The sequence below is a fragment of the Channa argus genome, chromosome 20 (assembly GCF_033026475.1).
Source record: "Channa argus isolate prfri chromosome 20, Channa argus male v1.0, whole genome shotgun sequence".
NCBI lineage: Eukaryota > Metazoa > Chordata > Actinopteri > Anabantiformes > Channidae > Channa > Channa argus.
Window position 1 is genome coordinate 15,102,417 of NC_090216.1, and position 16,668 is coordinate 15,119,084.

At 40.2% G+C, this 16,668-nt stretch overlaps 1 protein-coding gene across 1 annotated transcript in view; it reads right to left on the reverse strand.

The window, feature by feature from the left end:
* Positions 1 to 4,973: 4,973 nt before the first annotated feature.
* The window catches only part of antxr1c (ANTXR cell adhesion molecule 1c), a 33,749-nt gene continuing 22,054 nt past the window's right edge, over positions 4,974 to 16,668 (reverse strand). The window contains exons 14-18 of the mRNA XM_067487715.1: positions 16,590 to 16,628; positions 16,130 to 16,228; positions 15,859 to 16,026; positions 14,445 to 14,525; positions 4,974 to 7,789 (exon numbers count right to left, since the gene is read on the reverse strand). Of these exons, the coding sequence (XP_067343816.1) occupies positions 7,532 to 7,789; positions 14,445 to 14,525; positions 15,859 to 16,026; positions 16,130 to 16,228; positions 16,590 to 16,628 (645 nt within the window). The 3' untranslated portion in view covers positions 4,974 to 7,531. The remainder of the gene's footprint in view (positions 7,790 to 14,444; positions 14,526 to 15,858; positions 16,027 to 16,129; positions 16,229 to 16,589; positions 16,629 to 16,668) is intronic.

Consider the following 16,668-nt stretch of genomic DNA (forward strand, 5'->3'; position numbering starts at 1 on the left):
GCCCTTTTCTGTCATTTGCTGCTCCATCTGCAACATGATCACAACAGCGTGCGGCTTTTATAATTTATTTTTTACCTCTTTGAAGTGGTTACGTCTCCTTTTGTTTGAATCTTTTTAAAACAGACCATTGCTGTACCTGTCAATCTGTGTATTGCAGCGCAGCACACAAACAGTTTATGTACAGTAAATGATTCAACCACTTAGTTGATCAACCACTGAAAAACTCTACTTTTATTTCACACAGAACTAAACAAAGCAGGCCAAAAAAAGCCATGTGTCCACACCGTAGTTATTTTCATAGACTGTAACGAAACCTAACCTCTTTAAACATTTTTGTAAACTAAGATAAAATAATTTACCCACAAAAAACTAAAATGAACTAAAAAATATCAACAGCTTCTTAAAATAACTTAACCTTATCGAGTGAAGAGGTGAGGTCAGGGCGTCAGGGAGAGAATGCGGGAGTGCTGTGTGTGACTATCTCAAATTAATTGTAAAACTGAAAATGAAGGTCCATGTTTAACTCGTGAAATTACTTCAGGTAAAAGCATCTGCCGTGCAGATGTAAAAGGAAACACTATGAAGAAGAGAAACGTGTTGAACTGCAAGAAAAAGAGCAGCAAGGGAAAAGTCACAATCCAACAATAGCAGACAAGATCAGCGATGACCAGCTCCAATCAATATCTTAAAACACACTCATCAAACTTTAAACAATTTCATGCAACACTGCATTTGAAATTTCAAACTCAAATTAATTGATTGCGCTAAAAACACAAAGAGCAACACAAAGTGTCACTGTCTTTTTACCTAAACACACAAAAAGTGTTTTGTGAAAGTGTTTTGAGTGAATACATGTTCACACTATTGTAGACATACACAAATACTATTTACAGTTACAGGTTTGTGTACAGACACACAAATCCCTGTACATACACACAGATTGAGACGTACAAGTCTAAGTACTGACACACAAATCCCAACACAGACACACAAGCCTAAGTGCGCATGCACAAATCCCTGTACACATACAAATAATTTTGCTACTATTCTGCTTCCATACCTGTTCACGACTACATGACTAAAATATCCCATCACTACGGTTTATAGTAAGATTTACCTGGTTTGAAGTGGAGCTGAAATGTTGAATCTTTTTCACACCACACTGATCTTTGTCAGCTTCTATTTTCAACTAAAACTAAAACTAAAACTAAAATAAACAAAAACAAAATAGAAATAGAAAGTCTGTGAAATAAAAAATAAACCAAAACTAATAAAACTACCCTAAGACTCGATATTTAAAATAATCCAGACTCCAAAAATAATCATTTAAAATTGTATGTCAAAATGAAAATCTATTGGAACCTTGGAACCCCCCACCCCCAACCCTATAGTATGAATGCTGTTTTTGTCAATATTAAATTTGCTCCCATCCTTGATGTTGTTGCATTAGTAATTTTTCAGTGAACAAAATGCAAAGTTTCAAGCATATCTACTGACACTAGCTGAAAAACACATACTTATACACACATTGAAAACAAACGAACCAGCCAGCTTCTGTCTGCATCTCTGAAAAAGCTGTTGATGACAATGTTTGTTTGTTGTAGGTCTCCCGAGATTAGAAAATTGCACGATATCACGTCTAATTGAACCCATGCAGATCTGATGAATAACATGTCTCTTGTCATGTCAATGCTGTTGTTGCTACAGTAGGAATCGTTTTTTGTCTTTTTTTAAAGACTTTGTTTTTTCAGAGTGTCTTGCCAGAGGCTAACCTGTGGAATTGCAAAAAGAGTGGTGCAGCTGGAAACTGGAAATGCTGGAAATAAAATTAGAACTAAAATGTCGGAAAACGGAAACGGAATAAATAAGAAAAACAATGAAATGAAAGCAAAACTGAAATGTAATTAAAAAAGCATTAAAACCACACACACACACACACACACACACACACACACACACACACACACACACACACACACACCTACCCACGCACACACAGTCGTCAGTGGCAGTGGAAGATTTGGTTGGCCTCTGTGGCACTCGGGGTTTTCCAAAGTCCACAACATCATCTGTGTTGGAAAGTTACTGAAGAGCAGCAAATGGTTTGTGTCAGCGCTGACAACCAGGTGGAGTGAAGTCAACAATCAGGCTTTTCTATCTGCAAAAAGCCTGTTTTCAACATGTGATGTTGCAACCTGTGCTCAACTCTCAGTCCATTGCAGTTGAGAAGTACTTTGCTCACTCTGCCTTTGCATTCAGGCCAGCTAGAAAATGGAAAATTATGCAACTGACTAACAGGCAGTGTTTTGATCAAGCTGATGATGAACTGACCTACAGTTGATTGCAGTTGAGTCAAAAACCGTTTCTCTCATGTTGCAGTGGAGGATCAGAAACAGTGTTTGTGGTCAAATAAACTGAGGTTTAACTGTGACAAAACCACCACTAGACTTACAGGACAGCTTCCATCGTTCCATCCTGCTGTTTGCACTCACACCAGTTACCATGGAGACGGGGGGCATCAAAATACAGGCACAGTGAGAATTACCAATGTGTGTCTGTGTGTGTGTTTGTGTGTGTGTGTGTGTGTGTGTGGTGCTGGGTCAGTGAGGTTCAGTCTGGGCGGTAATGTGAGACCAAGATGAAACACTAAGCCATCAGCACATTCCTATGGGCCTTGGTTTTCTTCAGCTGGGGGTGGGGGGGCGGCGCGGGGAGAGGGAGAAGGGAAAAAAACTGAAAAAGAAAAAATAAAAGGAATGAAAGTAACCGAGCAAAAGAAGAAGAGAAGCCAGAAAGCAAAGTGTATGACAGAGAGTGCGAAAACCAAATGGCCGTAAACACATCATCCACTCTTTTAGCACTAGTCATATTTATACAACAATAACTCCTTCACCTCTCATTAGAACATAAGTCTGTGTAAAATGCTGTAGTTTTTATATAATGATATTTTTCGGGGCGGCTTTGCACCAATCTGCCGGCAGCCTCGCCTGCTGGATGGCGGTGGTTAACGGAGGAATTGGCTTCCCACAAATATTGTCTGAATATCTGCGAACCACGCTAACAACAAAAAAAAACGATCATAAAGTTCTTGTTGTGAAGTGGCTACAGAACCCTTTAATAACCACTTACAACCCTTCATACCCACATTGTTGTTCGTTAAATTAGGTTCTCGACAGTTACAAAACAAACACACACGTTGTCATTCAAGTTAGCTGTCGGATTAAAAAAGAACAATGTCTGGAAGCAACATATAAAACAACCTACTGTGAGCGGAGGTTTCAGATCACCCAGGGCAGAGGTCATCCTTTAATGACTATAGAGTTAGGATTTGTTAGCAAATGGAGGCGACATTGACACTGTAACTGTCTTTTCTACTCTAAACCGCCCCAACCTGCACAAGGTGTCAATTACTTACATAGGAAAAGGTTTTTGAAAGTCCTCTTTAACGTGTTAATATTGTGACTTACTGAAATGATACTAAGGAAACTAATGATTCATTTAATGAACATTTATTCCACATTTTAGGCTGCAAGTGTGATTTTTGGAATCTGATACATACAGCATAATCAAAGGTATTATTGGTCCCTGCTGTGAAATTCAGAAGCTACACAACAGAACGTCAACTCTGAATAAAGTTGTTAAAATAAGTGCGGCTGTCATCAATTGCAACTTGTGGAGGGATAAACACCTGAATGCATCGAAAAGATGAGCTGATAATTTTTGTAATTAAACTCAAGTTGCAGGATGTTCACTTTTATCAGAGTATTTGTACTTTCATGTATACTTGACAGCAAGGCTAAGTAAATGATGTGAGTTCCTCATCCACCTCTGAAATCAACACACTGTGATGTTTGCCCATTAAACTAAAACCATGATTTTTGTGAACTTGTTACATGCTCTTACTATGTGTTGATAACCATGCAAACATACCCTGGGGAACATCCATATAAATATAGTTTTTTGTTTAAAAAAAACAAAACAAACAACTGCCACTTGAGTTTTAACAAACAGGATGTGTGTTTACAGTCTATAGTAAATGTAGTTTTGGGGAATATTTGGTTTAAAATATACCCATCAAACTCAAATAATGTGAAGCAAAACTAGATCAGGATGAACAGGAATAAGAACAGGTTGATGAAGGTTGATGGGAAACCAGTCACACACTGCTGTTATTCTTGATTTTTGCTTTGTTCAGCTCGTCTGCCTCATTTTCTCCATTCTTCTCTCCTTCTCTCCTGCTTCAGCCCACTCCTTGCTGCACACCACATCCTTCTCTTCTCTATGTGTGGAAGGAAAAATCACAGACTCCACAATAATTATCCCGCTGGAAATACTCATGGGGGCTATTCTGGCTGTATTAAATTCATTACCAACCATAGAAATAAATTTGGAATTGTCCCTGAGCACATAGTGTGAACTTATGCACGTCCGGTTATTAACGAGAACCCTTGGTTGTCGCAGGACGCTCTCATTCACTTCAGTTCTGCTTTCACCAGAGGGTAGCCATTGGTGAACCCAGCATCATCATCATCAGCAAAGAAGAAAAGGGATTAGGAAAATCCTGTAATATGTAACCGCTTCTTTGGTAATGTCTATTTGGGTCCCTGGCTAACTTAACATGCTAAAGAGCTCTGTTTTTCTCATTGTTAGGCAACCAGTATTACAGTGATACACTGGTTAAGCCTGAAATAAAACATGTCTTGGCTATTTGGAGAGCAACAAGCTAGACTTGCTGTACTAGTTGATTATTTGTTGCTACGGCCTAAAACTATGCAGATGAGAGCTCTGAGGATGAACTGAACCCCCCGTGGAGTCATTACTACAAACAAGTATTTTATATCTGATCCACTGTTGACCACCATGTGTGTATGAACAGTATACAGGGCTTATTTTGAATATTATCAACTGTATAAACATTGAGGAGCAAAAAGGCCAAGGAGACCAAGCAGAAATCACACACAGGAACTCTCTGGTAGAAGCTTGGAAGTCAACCTTTATTGATATTGTTCGAAAGAAAAGTCACCTCAACCAACAAAGAAAATCACATACGTCTTTCATATTTGCTTCAGGTACTGCTTTTTATACATGTAAAAACACTGGGTAACATAATGCATCTCCACTCATCTCTTATCAGGAACAAAAACCAATCGAAAAAAAATGCCTTTCAAGCACTGATCTTACACCTGGACTGTCATTCTTTCTTAGATTGTTAATAGAGTTGAACAGAATCTGCATATTAGAAAAGAGTCACTGCTGAGGCCAAGGTAACTCTGGCTAAACAGCCAAACACAATTTTCACAAATGGAAAACATCCTTTCTCATTTGCTTCTCTTGCGTTAATAAGTCTCAACTGAAGTGAGGAGATCTGCTCTGGTTTAGTTTCTCTGAGAGTTTCCATCACTCAGTCACACGAGAGAAACAAGGGGATAAGGTCAAACCAAGGTGCAGTTTGATGGTGTACCAAATTACATCGTAACATCAAATCATTGTGTTTCTGTGGCCGGAGTTTGGTAAACAGTTTAGTTTTAGAAGGCACCATCACATTCTGGGTGTTGCCACGTAAAAGGTATAAAATGCTGATGTTTTTGGTTTAATTCCAATAAACCAAGTAATGAACCAAACGGTTATGACAGAAGACGCAGTTTTCAGTCAAAAATATTATGCTATCAGTTTATACAACAATTCTTATATAAATTGTGTGAAAGTTCATGGTTATTTTAACAACCACGGATGTAAATTATACACTGTAGTGAAGTGATGTATGTACGTTTCCCTCAACTCAGCAGTGCAACAGCCTTTAAAAAGCTGCAACTGAATATAAATGCATGTAGAAACACAACGGTACAGGACAGAACTGACTGACGTACATTTAAATCAAAGTATAAAAGAAAAATATCAAAGAATACAAATCCAGAAGGCACTCGATATAGAAGGAATACCAACATTTGTCGACCTCTTTTCTACTCACCGAAGTACAAATTGCATATTCATTCATACTGTACTTTTTTTTGGTCCATTGTTTCCCTTTTGTTTTCTAGCAAAGAACTACAGAAAGATAATGCACAACAGGATTCACATTTTTTTGTTTTCCAATTTACAAAAGATGAAGTCTAAATGGATCTTTTTCAGTTTTCACAAATGTTTGCAGTGTAGCTGAGGGACTGAGAAACATTGGTAAACTTTCCATCACTTTTAGCTGGCTAGCTGATGTGTTTCTTTAATTCTGTGCACAGTGTCCGTCTTGGTGGTTGGACACCTTGTCGGTATTCAAGTACTCTCCTCTTTTTCTCTCAGGGAGTAAAATAAATTAGATGCTCTTTGAACTGCCCTGCAGTTGCAAAGCGACTGGTGATGATAAAACTGAAGACATTAAACACACATAATGGTATAAAAGTACAGAATCAGGATTGTGTCTAAAAAGTGTGAGGAGAGACGTAGACCTGACTTCTGGTTGCTTGAGTTTATGAGTTTTAATGTCCCGATGTTAACAAAAACATATTGTAGTTGCCCAGCAGTCTATGTGCGCGGATACCATGAAAAAAAAAAAAATATATATTGCTGTGATCTAAATTCAACTACATAAAAAGGTGGTTAAAATCCAAAGCCTCAAACACATTAACCAACAAACGTAGCATTCAACAATGTACTCAGACATAAATTTTAACAACATACCTTTCATATAACATCTGTACACTTCCCTGTCACTGAGTGGTAGAAAGTCTGGACCACAAATCACCAAACTGTAGCATTTCTGTATTGAAGAGCTGGAATTTGTTGGATCAGCATGTTGTTGGACAACATCACAAAAATATGGAAAAAATAAATCCCTTTTATACTGAAAACAACTATCAAAAATTATGTTTTTTCAACCAATCAGATCTTTTCTTTTCTTCGATTGATTTAACTTATTTGAAAATCCAATTCCCAGGACCTCACAGCAATGGCAAAACAAGCCAAAGGCTTCTGATTTCCATCTACAACTTACGTTTCACCTTTAGTCTCAAACCCAATGGCATAACTCAGTAGTTGATAAAGACATCAAAGACATTTTCATCCCATGAAGTATTCCCCTGTGGACTTTCTGTCCTGTGCTGTCCAGCAACAATCCTCCCTGATCACCACATTCAGTCTGTATGGGACAGGACATCAAGTCAATCTGCTTGTCAAACCAATTTCACTTATCATCAGCAAATACTCACACAGTTTTCTAGTTGCGGGTTTTTTTTTTAAACTTGATTATTATTAATGCAGAGAGGAATTGATGATTTCAGCTTTTTGATACGTTTACTTGGTATTGAGGCATTTTCTGGTGCTGGCATGTGTTAAATGACTAATTGCCAGGTACACAGTGTGACTTGATACCCTTTTCCATACGGGAAGAGAAACACAGAACCACTTAGATTCAAAATACTGCTGATCTTTGGTTTAAAGCAGGAGTATCTTTGGCAGTGAGCACCACAGCATTCAGACTGAAAGAACTGTGATAGTTAAGAGGGTGCATATGGGGGTGGGAGGGGTTCATATGTGGGATTCAGGGTCGGAGGCTTGGTGGGGGGCGTGATGGCGGTGGACAGGGAAGCCCCGGGGGTGTGCGGGATGGCGGTGGACCTGGGGGTACCTGGCCGGATGGGGGTGACCTAGTTGGTGGGCTGGTGGAGGTGGGAGACGGGGAAGCGGTGCGGGTAATGGGGTGGGACTCTGGGGGCGGTGGCGAAGGCGTGTGGATTGGAGTGCGAGGTGGGGCCTTGGCTGACTCGTCCTTCACCCTTGTGAAGTTGATGCATCGACCCTAAATAGAAGGAAAGAGATGCAAGATTATCAAAAATGTTCAAATCGGCAGTTGATATGATTTAAGTTTAGCCAGAGTCAATCAGTCTGTCGCTCTGATCCTTGACTTTTGGATAAGTTAGAACAGTTTGGATAACTTAAAACAGTTTTTCTGATGGATCCTAATGATTCCAGCGAGAAAGGCCTTGATGTTTTTGCTTCGTCTCTTTCGGCCATTTCTTGTCTGTTTTTTTAGATGTCTTGTGTCTGATTGTGGATGTTTATGGACCTTATGTGTTGATTTTTAGGTCAGTTTTCATCGGGTTGTGGTTCAGCATTTTTAAATGGTTTGCACCTTTAGGGGCTGCACTTTGTGGAGGCTCTGTGTCTGTCAGTGTAGAGTTTCTAAAGAAGGACTTCACTAGAGACATTTGCCCTTGTGCCCTCTTCCCTTGTGCCACTAACATGGCTTTAGACATTTAGTCTTATTAATTTGTGCATGATTGTCTAAGACAGAAATAACCAGCGCACTTTACATTTGTGAGTATAACCAAAGAAAATAATGTAAAATACCCAAAATATTGCATAAAGGATTTTAAGCTACTAATGTGGAAAAGTTGGTGAAAAGGTGTATTGACCAAGAAAAGTGCTATAGAAACAGGGTCAGCAAATTAATCACGACCTACACAAAGCATGCAACCTTGGCCTCTGCTCTACCTCTGCTAACATGTAACAGCAAACAAAAACATTATACCTCTGCACCACACGTCATCTTGATTGATTTTCTATAAAATGTATAATTTGCTCTACATTTGGATACAAACTAGTGAGGGATTTTACAAGTACTGACCAAGACCAATGGCCTGTACTGTGGTCGTCTGACAAACCAATACAAAAACAAACAAGCATGTAATATGAGGGTTATTGTGGTTTATAAAATACAACTGAAAGAAAACAACTCACCCATCTTTTAAGTACAGATACACACAGGTATATAATCTAAAGTACATCTGCAGCTAAGAAGGCAGTGACATCAGTCGACAGCGGGGCAGCACGGTTCAGTCCATACTCTATGTTTGTATCTGTGCCTGGGTCTGTGTCACTGTGTGTGTGGGTAGGGCCAGCTGGTGTTACACTTAGCCCAGTTAGGCCCAGGGTCATGTCCTGAGAACTCTCCTGGCCACTTTGAGAAACAAGGGGAAGGCTGAGACTAAAACAAGTGCATTTTTCCAGGAGAAATCACATTTTACTCCTGAGCAAAATATTACCCCGGCCACAAACTTCACCAGAATTCACAGAGGTCTCTGTTGCCACTGCAATTTCACCCTCTCCATAGCTGCATGTGGTTGGCAGCTAGAGTGGAGTGAACTGAGATTAATCCACTAATAACCAGTATCACTGACTGAAGCCACACATGGTTTACTGATGGAAAAATAATTGCAACTGTATGAGATGAAGACAGTTCACTCATCCACCTTAAACCTACGCAAAACAATTTGGTCCTGATTTAAATGTATTGGCATGATGTCCAATACATGCAGCGAGCTATAACGCACTGCCGCAACATCACGTCTGGCTTTTGGATTGTGTGCTGACAAAAAGTCCGATGATCCCATCTCATTTATTGACCCATTGATACACACACTGATGGTGGCAGTGGCCATGGAAGATGCTCATCCGACCCACTGGGAGCAACTTGGGGTTTAGTGTCCTACGCAGGAACACTTCAACATATATGATAGGGGGGACTGGTAGTCGAACCATTGACCCTGTGGACGACTGTCTTACTAGTTGAGGTACAGCCGCTGAAAAATCATAGCAGCCAGACTGACAACAAAACAAATTACACTGGAAGCGTTTGAGCTCTCCTCCAGCCAGCCGCTCCTGTCCTCCTCCATTTAGCTGTGGTAGATATAGATCCATCTCCATATCTACCACACACTCTTCTCCAACACTGTTGTTAAACTTCTCACCTCTCATCAGGTTCAGTTACAAAACGCTGCTAAAGTGCAGCCATGATGTCGATGATATGCAGGATGAGCAATGTCTCCCTAACACATACACAGAGAAAACATTTGGCAAAAACAAATCATTAAAAAGAGATTTACATTCCAATTATCCTGACTAGTAAATTTGCTGCTGAGATAAAAAAAAATAAAAAATTGATAAATGAAGGAGAAAAAGTAGAAGAATTTAGAAACAACCACTAGTCTGTCTCCACTTATCCAGTCTGACATTCCTAGACGTTGATGGAAAAAAAAAAAAGCTTGTATGAGGATCTTCTCAAATTCTTTAAACTGCTTTTTGCCTGGTGGAAATACCCATGGACGAGAGATGTGCAGAGAGGGGCTGCATTCAGCTACATTCACGTCTGCTCGGAACTTTGGCTTCATCCCACATAGGATGCATTGAGAAACAATTTCTCCCCTTTTTGTGCTGCTAATGAGAGCAGTTGGTCTGGGTAACTAATTTCACACTTGTTCACTTCTTCTTACCAGATTCTATTGCCAACATTGAAAAAGCTGCAGGAGAATTCCTGTTTGCATGATTCCTCTTTACAAAGTAAATGAGTCTATCTGAGTAGAAATATGCTCCAAAACATACATACAATGTTGATTTAGTCGAAAAATATTTCAAAACGTATTTAATGTGGACAGGTACAGGGCCTGTGACCCAGACTTATTGAACAGCATTGACATTGTATAACACATTATTATGGAAAAACTGCATTTGCACATGCACTGCTTCATTGAGTACTTCTCATTACTTTTCTCGGCTGCTTACTCCTCCGTAGCCCCGGAAGTCGTTTTTAGGCCGCAATCGTTAACGATGTCACAATACCATTATTTCCTTGATTCAGAGGAGAGAGGATCGACATAAGCGAGGAAGCACTGGTGCATCCTTTGTGGAAAGCTCTTAGCGGACTGTCACATCCCTCTGTTAGAGATCTGTCAGTCATCTGGAGTTTAGATGGGCTCAAAAACTGAAGCTAATGTTCCAAAAGACGACAAATGCAAATACAAAACAATGAATAAAGAAACAGGCCTAAATTTAAAATGTGCATCTCAACGCATTGATTAGAAACAGCAGGAGCTTAATTCATTCATCAAAGCCTGAATAAATGAATAAATGATAGATTATCAAGAAATGCAGATTATAACATGATATATGTTAAATTGTTGGCAAAGGCTGTTGTACTCTATGAGCCCAGAAAATTTAAACGAGTTACGATCAGTTGACAATATGAATTCCAAAAGTTTTTAATAAATATGCAGATGCTTGTGAAACTGTTTGATCTACTTACTGTAAAGGAAACATGCAAAGATGATTTACACCTTTATTTTAATTTGTCAAAGTCGCCCGTAGATCCAGATGTTATGTATCATAGCACGACCATCGCCATTGTTCCTTAATTGAACTTTGACTCGTGCTGTGCAGACTGTTCTCAGCCCTGCAACCACTGCTTGTACAAGCAAAAAAAGTTTGAGTCTCTAAATTGTAGTCATCGAATGCCAGCAACCTTCGCAGTGTAGCTAAGGTGGTGCCAATTAGTATGTTGTCCTGGGAAGTTTGGAGGTTAAATACTGCAGTGACAGGCTGCAGTTTGAACCGCTGAACATTTTAAAGAATTAGAGACAACCACACATGCTCAAACTTTCTCAGTCACCTCCTCCACTGTCTTTCCAAGGTCATAAAATGTTCTGAGGCTGGCAAAATGTGTGTATGTGTGTGTGCGTGTGTACTGTATGTAAGTGTGTGAGACATGGTTGATAGGTTGGTGGTGGAGACAGCCCTGGCAGTCGTCTGCCTTAGGTATTACTTCATGTCCTTAAGCCATCTAAATGATTTCCCAAGGAAGCTCATGTTTATATGAATGAGTGTGTGTGTGTGTGTGTGTGTGTGCTTGTGTGCTTGTGTGTGTCTGGACTAGCTATCACTCATACTGTACACTCTGACGTCAACATAATGAATGTGGCTTGGACACATACCCACACACCCACACATGCACACACACACACACAAACAACACCACACTGTGCAGAGGTTATGAGGCAAACCATGAGGCTCTGCCTGCACACACACACACACACACACACACACACACACACACACACACACACACACACACACACAAGGACAGCCTCTCCACTCTACCTCACAGAACAGTACAGAGCCTAAGTCTGAGTCCCACGTCCTATTCTTGGACAAACTCAGAGGGAATTATATAAAGCTAGATTGTCTATTTGTCCTTTTACACAATCCCGTCATCACTGTACAGGGGTTTTACACGGTCGATCTCCTTTGTGCCAGGGGACGGTATGAAGTCATACTAGGTCATAAGGTTTATGTCTGAGTAAAGCCATGTGTGTCTTTTTTTCACTTTGTTAGTTCATCTGTTAAAGTAAAGCAGACAATTTTGTCTCCTAAGACAAACAAGCAAAGCACCAGTGTCAATACCTAATTTCCTCTGTGGCTGGAGATTATTCCCCTGTGAGAATTCTTCATTAAACAAACAATGAATAAGACCAAGACAGAGGACATAACAGAATTACATAATCCACAGCCAGTACAATAAAACTAACAGGTCACACCGAAAATGTAAATTCCAAAGAGGCACATGTGGTAAAGAGAGATGAGCAGTCAGCTCAAATCAATCTTTGGTTCAGTATAGAATCAAAACAGCCTGATAGTTGACTGCATGGGCCCCTAACCACAAGGTTCACATCAGAGGCTGAATCATCTGGATTGATGTTTCTGTTATCACTGCTCGCTCTCTGAAACTCATGAGGAGGTTGTGCAGGATTGCAGCCAGGTCGGTCTTATGGGCGACTTTCAGCTGTTGGTGTGGGAATCAGCACAGCAGTGAAAAACACATCATGACACAATAACCAAGCAGGATTCCAGCCCGATCTCAGCCAACTTGGCCTCATGCTAAGAGTATGTTTGTTCCTATTGGAAATCTTGCAGCTTTGGAGATTGACAGTTCAGGAAATGTAATCGCTAACAGCTTTTCAGGGTAACTCCTAAAAGTGAGAGGAGAGGGGCACTTTTCCTTCCTACCGTTCCTTCTTGAAATAAAACACAAGCTTGCCTGCTGCCCTGAGATTTGTTTCTGCTGCTTTGTAACAAAACCACAAATAACTTGAGAAGGCAGCATCATTTCGGTGGAAAGACCCACGCTTTCTTCTGCGAAAGAAATGTTGCATCACGCAGAGATTAGGCATCACTGAAAGCTTTTAAGGTATAAAGGCAGTTGTCAGCGAAGGAAAATCAAATCCAAAATACGCTTTTTTCTTACTGCCAGTTTGCTTTGGTAAAGCTGTGATGGTAAATTAGTGATGATTTTTTTCTGTCACCAGCGGGAAGGCTGAAAGCTTATCTGGCGGCAATTCTGGTCTGCACACCTGTGAGTGGTGCCAGGAAAAAACTCTTAAATGTGGAATTCCTGTAGGAAAAGATCATTGGAAAGTTTTATGCTATTAAGATGAGGTTTTAACTAGTGTTTAGATCAGGGCCTGATCAACAGGAGAGTCAACTGTGGAGACGAAGAAGAGTCTGTGGGGGAAACGGGCACAATAGATTACGACCTTAACCTAACTCACCAAAAAAAAAACCTCCTTGAAGCCTGGAGTTTCTGTTTACTGTGCACCAATGAACTTCAAAGTGCCCATTAAGACTAATGATACTGGCAATGCCTGCGAAGAGCTCATTTTAACATTAAACTAGTACTTCGCTAACAGTGTGACCAGGGTTTAAAAAACATCCCCCATGTTTTTCTAACCCCAGTGAACTCCTGCCTTCTCTCTAAATTCAAACCAAACTCCTATCTGGGGCTTTTTGATGCAGAGGCCCTGGGCATTAAAAAAAGCATTTGGCTGAGGAGAGGGAATTTTTTTTTTTTTTTTACCAGCTTGAACATGCAAGCGCTTACAAAAAAAAGGGATGTGTCTGAGCGCATGCTGTGGTTCTGCTTTCTGTCCGATTTATGGCGGCTAATGTGACGCAGGTGTGAGAACGATTGAGACGAGCCAACTGAGGTGTTAGCTCGGGAACACCAGGGGTGAATGAGAACGACAGTCTGATGGAGGGAAGGGAGGACAGGATGAGTAATCCTTACAGATGACTGAAGCTTTTAAGGGTGTTGACAGCAGAAGATTTTTTAAACTGAGCCAGCATGTTACTGGATTTCTGTCTGACAAAGTCTTTCTCACTTTCAAAAGTATTACCATACATTTGGTCATATAATGTGAAACATCCTTCTTAAGCCTAGTTCATCTATTCAAAAGCCAAAATATGAAAATCAAGAGCAACATGTGTAAATGATCAAACTGAATTTTTTTTCTGAACATAACCATGTATTTTTCTTTTTTTACTAACTTAAAGTTTTATCACCATTGTTTCCAATTGATTGAGTTGTTTATTGTTTAACATGAGATGTGTGTTAGTTTGAAATATCTGTAAAAAAAAAACAGTAAAACATTGGAGTGATTGCTTAAAATAAATGTCAGTCTTCATCAACCCCCTAACATTTGTGTTTAGAGGAAAGATAAAAAGAAGCACAAGGATAATGCAGCTGCAGGTTCAAAACATGGCAGGAATGTGAAACAGGGGAAGTGAACGGGAGTGGTTGTGGGTGAAAACATTGGATGAAATGAAATATTTCCTGAGGCACTCACATGGTCCCCAGGCTGGGGTCTCATCAGAGACACCTGGTCGTACCCACGGCGAAACAGAGCCCAGATAGCATCCAGTTTTCCCTAAATGGGAGAGATGACAGAGATTTAACCGCCGGCTACATCTGGACACTAAACTCGTAACTTGATACAAGTCTATTAATATTGATTCTACTGTATCAGCAAACATTTGGTTTGTGGTTTTTCAGTCAAGGCCAAGAGTCTGCAGGTTTTAATCTCAAACACTACGGCAGCTGATTCTACAGATTACTGTAGCTCCTTCCTCTCAGGGTTTAGTCACTGATTAGTCATGATCAAGACTTATGGTCCTATTTTGGTTCATTTCGCTTTAACATCACCTTTCATTCCCTTAGTGTCTATCATGGCAGGAATAAAGTAGTTAACAAAGTTCGGTTTCAGAAATAAGACAAGGAGCTTGCTATCAGGACTGTAAACCCATAAGAGCTGCACTGAAGGTGATAAAACTCATTCACAGAAAGTTTTTTGTTAGATACAGTAAAATGGATTAAGAGGAAAAGGTGAGGTTTAAGATGCTACTACTCTTCAATCCCGTATATTGAAACAAAGCTTAAACTAATTTAAAAATTTGCATTAAAAGATCTTTATGTGAGCTGCACAGGGCCATTGTTCTGTTGGTGTATTTATTTACTACACACACTTTAGTCAGCATGTACAGTGCTTTCTCCTTTTTCTAGCACTGGGATGTATGAAGAGTGTAGAACTTCAGTGTGAATCAGTCCAGTGCTGTCTGTAGGGCTGTGTCCTATTCACAAAACCGCCTTTAGAGTCGTAAGGTAGCGGTGTGCACAGATAACTGTAAGTACTGTGGCCGCATAAAAGGCCAGTGTTGCTACACAGAGCTCTATTGTGGTGTACGATAAAAGCACAAACACTGCTGACGCCAAGTCTAATAATGTCCTCAGTGTGTGTTAAATTATTCTAGTTATATGGGCACATTGATAGTTGGCGAATTGTGTGCTTATGCAACTAATTACACACAAATATGGCCAGAACCGATTTCTTTTCCCTCCCTGCTGTCTTGTGAAAAGTTTGCAGCTAAACTCATGGTGCTTTTCATCTTTTAGCCTCAGCTGAAGGATCTCATTCTCCTCTGCGGGTTGAGAACATTCTGCCACACAGTTATTTGAAACTCTGCGGACAAGAGCTCAAAAATGCACAGTGGTCAAACTCTAAACAAGGCACATTTTTGATTTCCTGAAAAGCTGAGATTTCATTTCAGAATGGCAAGGATGCACATGTGCCAATTTCAAAGTTTTCCTCATCCTGTAGCTTTTTTTTGCCTTTTTGGGAAGTCAACTGAATGTATTATATAAATGTATTGATAAAAAGTCCCCCATGGTCAGCTGGTCCTGAGGAAAACTGAGGCTGTGTTTACCCGAATGGGTGTGTACCACTTCCGGCTCTGAGGTGGTTTCTTGTTCTGAGGTTTCTTAGGTTTGGGCTCATAGGGCTCGTACTCCTGCTCGGGCATTTTCACCACAGCGTTCTTCGGCTTCTCCAGCTTAGCCCCCTCCTCGGTTGAACCCTTCCCTCCCCAACGCACCTACAGCATGGTGGGAAATAAGTGAATACACATCAAAATGGAAGCGGTGAGTGTAACCTAAGGTGTTTGGGATGTAGATTTAATGCATGTGTCATTCTATCACCTCCATCCTCTTGATTCCTCCGATTCCTCTTCCTCCGTAATAGGAAGCATCCACAGTGGGCCATTTCTTCTTGGGCAAGCCATCTTCATCATCTGACTCCTAAAATACAAATATTGACACAAGAACTAGCTATTTCCTCTCTCGTTCACTTTCTAAAACACAGTTTCAGGAAAAAAAGGCCAGGACAGTGATCGTTATAGACCTACACACTGAGACTAGATCACTACATAAAACTACAATTATTTTCAACTGGCCTTCATAACCTTTGAGGCATGTGTGTATTGCCAATAAATACAAAATGCAGTATGATGAATGAACTGTAAGATAATCTTACAGAAGGTTCCAGCTTATTGTCAAGTAGCACAGCGCTACATCAAAACATTTGTACAGTGTATGTTTAATGTGAATAAAGCAAACTGGACTAATGTGTGTGTGCGTGTCTGTGTGTGTTTTGACTCACAGGCTCAGGAGGAGGTGGAGGAGGGGGTTCTTTGATCACCTGAGAAAGAATAACACACATGACATGTTCACTGTTATGA